The sequence below is a fragment of the Montipora capricornis genome, chromosome 13 (genome assembly GCF_036669925.1).
Source record: "Montipora capricornis isolate CH-2021 chromosome 13, ASM3666992v2, whole genome shotgun sequence".
NCBI lineage: Eukaryota > Metazoa > Cnidaria > Anthozoa > Scleractinia > Acroporidae > Montipora > Montipora capricornis.
Window position 1 is genome coordinate 13950754 of NC_090895.1, and position 8002 is coordinate 13958755.

Genomic DNA, 8002 nt, shown 5'->3' on the forward strand with positions numbered 1-8002 from the left:
TTAACCCTTTGGTTGAAACCGCTAAAAATTGTTTTTTCAGTACACATTTGTTATTCGACTTCCAAGGCAAATGAAAACAAGTCCACAATTTAGCCGAACGCCACACAACAATGAACGGATGCTGTAGATGGTCAATCTTATTATTTTGTCTCATAGCTAGGGGACTGCAATAGTTTTACAGGCAGGACACAAGTGATTTTCTGTAAGTTTCTCCACCTTTGCCTCACTCACGCGCTTATTACTTTAATGTTACTATTTCAGTGAGGATGTCAAGAACTGTCCATAGGGATTGGGGTGTGAAAGGGGATTTTCTAGTTTTTCCTTTATAACGGCATTATTAAACTTGTTGTGGCTTGTGTTATCACATGTTTTGTTTCTCTTTATACTGATGTCAATGTTTCTTACAAATAATGCGTCAAAATACCAGAATAGCGTGATGTACCCCCACCCCCCAACAGATGATATTTCATTTCCTCATTATAAGCTAAGAAATAAGTCTCTGTGAGTGAAGCAAATACGGAGAAACTTGCAGAAAATCACTTATGCCCTACATGTAAAACTATTTCAGTCCCCTATCAGGCATAACTTAATGGCTCCCCTATGGGAACTGTTAAATATCATAAGAATGATGTCATTGAGAAACATCAAAATAAGCGAAAAGATCCTGTACAAACAGTTAAGAAAAAAAAAGTTCTTGTCGTTCTACCTTCCTTAGGTCATCACAGCAAACACCTCACAAAACAGCTGAGGTCTTGTATAAACAAATTCTATGGTATTTTCAACGTCACAATAGTTTTTCAGAACACCCGAAGAATCAAGTCTTTTTCCCTTACAAAGATAAACTAGCTCCTTCCTTCAGGTCAAAAGTAGTGTACAGAGCAAACTGCTGGGATTGCAATGATTTCTACATAGGGAAAACGAAACGCCGATTACGTGACAGAAAAACAGAACATGTTAAAGCCCTAACTACAAATTGTCACGAATCTGCAATTGCTGATCATGTGTTCTTAACCAACCATAGCATTTCATTTTGAAATATTAGCAACTGGTCGATCAGACATGCATTGCAAAATTAAAGAGTCGTTGTTGATCCGTGATCTAAAGCCAGCCTTAAATGAAAACGTTGGCAGTGAGAAACTTTATCTCTATTATTAGCACATTCTTGTCGTTTTATGTCAATCTATTTCGTTAGTTCCCAGTCCGTACAGTTGTTTAAGTTTATAAAAGTTATGCAGTTGAAGCAAATGTTTGTAACCGCTGTTTGCGTTTTATTCCTATTGAAAATAAGAATGACCATCTACAGCATCCGTACGGCTAAATTGTGGACTTGCTCGCACCCTATCTTTATTTTCCATGTCAACTAGACGCTCCATGAGCGTAAGCTGGGTTGCCTATGGTACGTGTGACACAAAAACAGAGGGCACTGAGTTGAGTGGTATTGAATTGCAGCGTTCCAGTTGATGTAGACCATTTGAGAGGTCACCCAGCAATGGCCCTTTGGCTCACACGTTCACACGTTGAATTATTTTGTAATGTCGTGTCCCGTTTTTAGGTCTTTTACTTTTACTTTTTCAAAATGATATAATTCCCTAACTTGCGCAGTGGTGAGAGCACTCGCTTCCCACCAATGTGGCCCGGGTTCGATTCCCAGACTCGGCGTCATATGTGGGTTAAGTTTGTTGGGTCTCAACTCTGCACCGAGACGGTTTTTCTCCGGTTACTCTGGTTTTCCCTTCCCCTGAAAATTTAAACTTAATTTGCGTTAATTGTTAATCTCAGTTTCATCATCATCATCATCATCTTGTCCTTTTCCCTCTGAGGGAAATAGGGCCTTGGGTTCTCTCTCTCCAAGCTTTTCGTTCCTTCGCACAACTACCGGCTTCTGCCCAACCTTTGAACCCAAGTTCAACTCGTTCTCTCTCTACCGTTCTTTGCCATGTCTCCTTCGGCCGAAGGAATTTCAGTTTACAGTGTCCCCAATTAGTACTCGAGCGCTAGTACGACTAGGCCCAAAAAGTAGAATGAAACATTGCAATAACAACTTAAAACTGTTGAAAAAATAAAAGAACTACTGCAAAAGGAAAGAGAAGCATGGATGGACATAAATGTACAACTAAAGATTTTCGAGGAATACCCTAAAATAAAGTGACACAGCCCCTTTAAGTGAAATAGTCTGCAAACTAACTGCAAATTGCTCTGACGGACGTTTTCCTGCATGCCATACATGTCCAGAGTTGCACTAAGCAAATGTTTATACGCACTAAGGAAAAGCTGAACTTGATTGTTTTTGGTTTACGTTTGCACCAAATGGTATCGCAAAAGCCGGGAGTTACGGTGTAGTACTTTTATCTCGCAGGGGGTTTAATTTAATTTTTGCGGATTGCACTCGATCCGCAAAAGTAATTTCCAGCAGAAAAAAAGACCAGCAAAATTAAAAACCGTAAAATTTTACTCCCAAATATATAATTAAAAATGGCTTTTAATCCACATACAGTGGGGTCAAAAGATCGTCTATTTTAATATTTGCATTGAAAAAAAGCAACTGGAGCTTGCTATAAACAAAACAAAACGATAAAAGGTTAAGTCAGTACTTTTCCAGTTTTGAGGCAAAAGAAACGAGCTCAAAGCAGTCAATCAAAAGATCACGTTAACCTTGCTCGAACAGGTCATCCGAAGGGACACCATTTTCTAAGGCCTCCAAGATGCCACATCCGTTCTCAATGATTGAGGGGTTTTTTACCAAAAAGTAATAGAAGTTGAAAATAGTCTTGCTGCTTGAAAACAAAACCGCAAAAGTTAGTTCCCAGCGGAAATTTCAGTCAATTCGTGCCGCAGAAATTTGTTCCCACAAACCTCAAAAAATCGCCAATCCTCAAAATACTACCGAAATCACTAAACTGTTTGCACCCCGAAAAAAATGATCGATCTCATTTGAATTCCGACTTGCTCACCTAACCATTTCCAGTGGAGCGCCCTGATTTGTGCCGTGTCATTCTTGATGTGAGCGAGGCCGTGAGAAAATAACGAAACAGACCGCGGCTTGAGATGAATGTGTACGAGGAACTTTCCACCGTTTGGAAATGATTTATGTAGTCACTGATAATTGAGCGGAGGGGGAGATGTTTCAACAGAGTTCTACCCGGGAAGTTTTAGAAACATAGGATTAAAGTACTAAATGAGTGGTCTTACAGTTTCAAAAATATGGAAGACGAGTTTTGTCAAACAACCGGAAGTTAGGAGTTATTTACCACTCAACATCTTGTGCTGCGGATGACAATGTGACTCTTATTGACCACATACAAAAGGTGTCTGAAGCATTCCTCCTAAAACATCCCGATGGCTTAATTGTTATCAACGGCGGTTTCAATCCTACTACAACAGGCATATCTGAACGATCAATTAAGCTCAGAACTGGGCTCAGTCAAATTACGAAGGTTTTGACAAGGGATACTGGAACTTTAGATTGGTGCCTCACCAACAAACCCAAGCTTTTCTGCGACCCCAAGCAGTTACGACTGGTAGGAGCGATCATTACATTGTTCTTATCAAGCCGTGTGAGTATCTTCCCGGCCACAACAAGTCAAAGAAAGATTTTTGGTCTCGTGACCTGCGTACTAGTAGCCTTCACGCTTTCGGAAGATGGATCACAAATTTCGACTGGAGCCCAGTGCTTAACTTGTTCAGAGTGTCTGAAAATTCGATCTTTTCAGTCAAACCCTGTTAAACGCCATTGATTCGTACCTTCCCCTGCGGCGGGTCAAGGTGTGTTCGTCCGACAAGCCCTGGATCTCAAATAAGCTTAGACGGCTTATTACGCAGAGGCAAAAAGCGCTGAAATCCCTTGGCAAGGATTCTCCCCTGTACAAGGAACTGCGTAACAAGACCCAAGTGGAATGTCGCACTTGCACATACTACGAGAACAAGGTGTCTAACTTAAAGGACAGTAATTCCACCAGATGGTGGCGTGAGATTAAAGTCCTGGGTGGGCTGCGTGGCAATAGCTCTGACTGGTGGCAGCAGATGCTTTTCCAGTTTGTTATCGAGATTCCCAAACAAATCCTCATAATCTTTTTTAACTCTCAGAGCCTGGGCTCCCTGTAGCAAGACTTAAAAGCGCAACGCAAGCGACACCTTTTAAAACATAATGTTGGTAATAATATTTTATTTAAACCAGTTCCAATGATAAACATTTTGTTACAGGAAAGAAATCAGAGATTGCCATTGTCCAGATGCCATCTTAAATCAGGTCTAATAAATATAACAACAACAATACTTTGTGAGATGCCACATGATGAAAACTAGTTGCACAATGGCTGGATGTGCACCTGCGCAACTAAGCTAATAAGAATAAATTACAGGTTAATTTTAGAATAGCTTTTTCCCTAGCTAAAGAATGCCCTCCTAGGAGGCCAAGTCTTAACGTTTAACGGTTGTCATAGATTTTTTTAATAATTATGACACCCCGGTGAAAACCCTTTCAAACACATTGATGAAAACCCCATGAACTACTCTTGCACTTAACTATCAGTCGCCACAGTGACTGCTGCTGAAAAGTACATAAGATTGGCCAGTTCTTAGTTAACCTTACCTTTCCCTTACATATTCCTTCATGAATTCATAAAATGACACTGCGACATATTTTGGATTTCGTGTAATATATCTATCAACGCGATCTCCTTTAGGTATGGCACCATATGTATGGTGAGTGTGAAGAAGCCTGGGACTGAAGAGAGTTCTGGCATCAGGTCGATAAGGGTCAAGTCCACGCTCCAACATTGGAACATTTTCAAACATCTTTCTTGAGCTTACTTCACCATCGTTGCGGGAGGTCGCGGGTTCAAAACCCGGCTGAACCAACATTTAAGGTCGAGTGAGAAAGTGCTGCCTTCGTGATGCCGTGACATCTGAAGCTTAGATTTTCTAGTCTTCTCGGATAAGGACGATAACCTATAAGTCTCGTCTCACAACACGTGTTCCTTATAATCTGTGGGACGTTCAAGAATCCACACAATGTTCAAAAAGGGACGGTGTAGCAGTCGACTATTCGGAAGGCAGGTTGGTTTAGCGGTTATCAAGCACGCCTCCCACTTCTGTGACCCGGGTTGAACTCCAGCCTGGGGCCACAGTGTGGGCTGAGTTTCAGTCGATCTCAATCTGACTTTGAGAGTTTTTTCCGGGTACTCCGGTTTAATTGACTCTCAGTCAATTACATCCGGCTGCGGGCGGATACCTAGCTCGATAGGGAGAACCTCTGGTATCCTGTCCTTTCATTGAATTAAATGAATCAAAAAGTTGCTATTATTATTACCTCTGATTTCATCTGTCTTTCACTTTAACGAGTGGGTTGGGTGGCTGGGATCAAATATGGACTGATAGTGGCTGCAAGTGGCCCTTTAATATGCTGACGTCCGATCTCACCCCACAGAAGAATAGCAAACCGCCACGAGATCATGTGATATGTGCAGTTACCATTAATAACGATTGGAGAACGCAAAATATACGTTATAATTATTATAAAAGGAGCCTCTGAACCATAAAAAACATGTTCTTTAATTCAATAATTTAAAGTAAGCTGGTGATTCAGTTTGGGTTAATCAAAATTTTACATATCCCAAAAACCAAAAATTTGTAACCGTAACGGTGTACCATGGAAATAACTTGACTAAATAAATTTACCAGAAATCATTTCCGATCCTTTGAGAAAAAAATGAAACAATAAGCTTTATGTTGCGTTTGCATGGAAACGGCCGGATCACCTAATTTTGTCCTTAGCTACAACATCGTGGCCAAGAATTTCTTATAAGATAGATTCCACAGTGGAGAGTCCATATCTCTGTGGTGCTCGAGATGTGGCGATATCTTTTCCTTGCAGCTTTGAATTCACCAGATATTCTTTGCCCATTTTCTCCTGACTCCATGTAAGCACCTTGTCAATGTTTGGAGTCTCAATTCCCACAATTTCAGCAATACCCCGGATGACAACCAGGCCATAAGGGATATCCTCCGTCATGTAACGGTACGTGAAATCTGGTACGAATTTGCCTTCATCAGTCTTCTTGACTGGGTGTTTGAGGCCTTGGTAGGCAGCATTGGTTTGTATAGCTGTGTAGAGGTTGGTCTTGTCTGAGATGTCTTCTGGATAGCATCGCATGTACCACTCATAAATGTGAACAACCTACGAAGCAACTTATTAAGCATTAGTTTGTCATTCTGGCCAAGTTGAGTTTGATCACTCTCTCAAACCAGGTTATTAATATTATATCGAACCTGAAGTAAAGTTCCGTTTCATTTAGTCATTATCTTTTGGTTGGGAGAGCTTTCAAAGTCATTAACTGCTTTGGGATGCTTTCCATTGATTCTGTATTAGTCAGAGTACGGCAAACAATTCAGTAGTTAACAATTATTCCATGAGCGCGCGTTGGATATGAGATGGTAAACGATGGCCAACGAGTTGGCTATAACCAGTCTCATATCCAACAAGCGCGAATGGAGTAATTGTTTTATTAAATTCCTTACACTACAAAAGTTTGGATATACGAAATACGAGCGAAAAAAGGGAGAAAATCCTAGCGAAACCGAAAAAACTTGATGAACATGTGATGTTGTGCAATACCTTGTGGTCAGACAGACGCAGGCTCATCACAAAAACGTTTCTTACCTTTTCGTGTACTTCTAAGATTCGGAATTGATCCAAACTTTCCACAAAAACGGTTTTTTTTGCTTTACACGGAGAGAAATTTCGCTTTCTGGCGAAAAGAACTTTAATTTAGCAACGCAAAGCGCAATTGTTTACCATATAAGGTCAAACAAGGTATATGAGCTGATAACCGAGATTGAGTGAACAAATCAGAGCACGAGAAATGCATTATCCGAGGTTGAGAAATTAATAATTTCTAAAACTAGTTCCTGTGAGGTTATGTCACCAGTTATTTGTCGGATCTTATAGGATCTTAGTCTCAAAAGGATCAAATACGTTTTTCCCCAAAATTAAGTAAATGTTACTCGCAAAATGCTTACACATTTCTTCCACCTTCAGCTGACAAAAGTGTGGAGAAGTTAGATGAAGAGAGGTCAGTGGAGTAACAAGTTAGTCTTCACCATATGACCATACTCTAATCGACTTCTTATAAAAGAAAAAAATTGCCAGGTTTCCTTTAAATCAGTAATGCCGGTACTCCATGAGCGTACATTGGGTCGCCTGTGGTACGTGTTACACAAAAAACAGAAGGCACTGAGTTGGGTGGTACTGAGCTGCAGCGTTCCAGTTAAGTTTTTCAAGTGGGGGTCATTAAGACCATTTGAGGGGTCACCCAGACGTCGTATCAGCAGAGGCCCTTTGGCTCACACGTTCATTTATTTCGTAATGTCCTGTCCTATTTTGAGGTCTTTTAGTTTTTGTGGGTAGTTACATTTTAATTAAGTGCAAATACCCATATTGTCATCGGGGCTGTCTGTCTTGTCTCGCAATGCTTTGCCGACCTTGTGGCGGGACAAGTTGGATAGCGTCTAAAAGTACTCACGAATGACCACGGGTGACCACAAGTGACCACGAGTGAGATTTAATCAAAATATCTCAGTGCTGTTTTTATGACGTCATTACGGAGCCATTTTCACATTATTTCATCAAATGATGACTTACTCACGAAAACTGAAGTTATTTACTGTATAAACGCGCAGCGGATGATTTGAAATATCTTCTAAAAAAAAAAAAAAAAATCGATAATTTTAATTGACTTTGCGTCTCCTCTTCGTACTCCCCCACCCCCACTCCGTCTATCTCTCTCTCTTTCTCTCTCTTTTGGAGATGTTTAAATACTTTCAGTGTGGACTATACATTCCAGATTGCATATCGAATGAAAGGAAACCCAAAATACTAAAAGATAAGTTTAAATCAGAACGATTATAATAATGGTCATAAATATCACATGACCATTTTATTTGGCTCCATTTTAACAACCCAATTAATGCCGTATTTTCGAGGAGGGAAGGAGAAAATGAACGA

At 40.4% G+C, this 8002-nt stretch overlaps 1 protein-coding gene across 1 annotated transcript in view; it reads right to left on the minus strand.

Annotated features, from left to right (window-relative positions):
- Window positions 1-5529: 5529 nt before the first annotated feature.
- Window positions 5530-8002, minus strand: part of LOC138028532 (tauropine dehydrogenase-like) — a 12063-nt gene continuing 9590 nt past the window's right edge. The window contains exon 4 of the mRNA XM_068876116.1: window positions 5530-6175. Within this exon, the coding sequence (XP_068732217.1) occupies window positions 5798-6175 (378 nt within the window). The 3' untranslated portion in view covers window positions 5530-5797. The remainder of the gene's footprint in view (window positions 6176-8002) is intronic.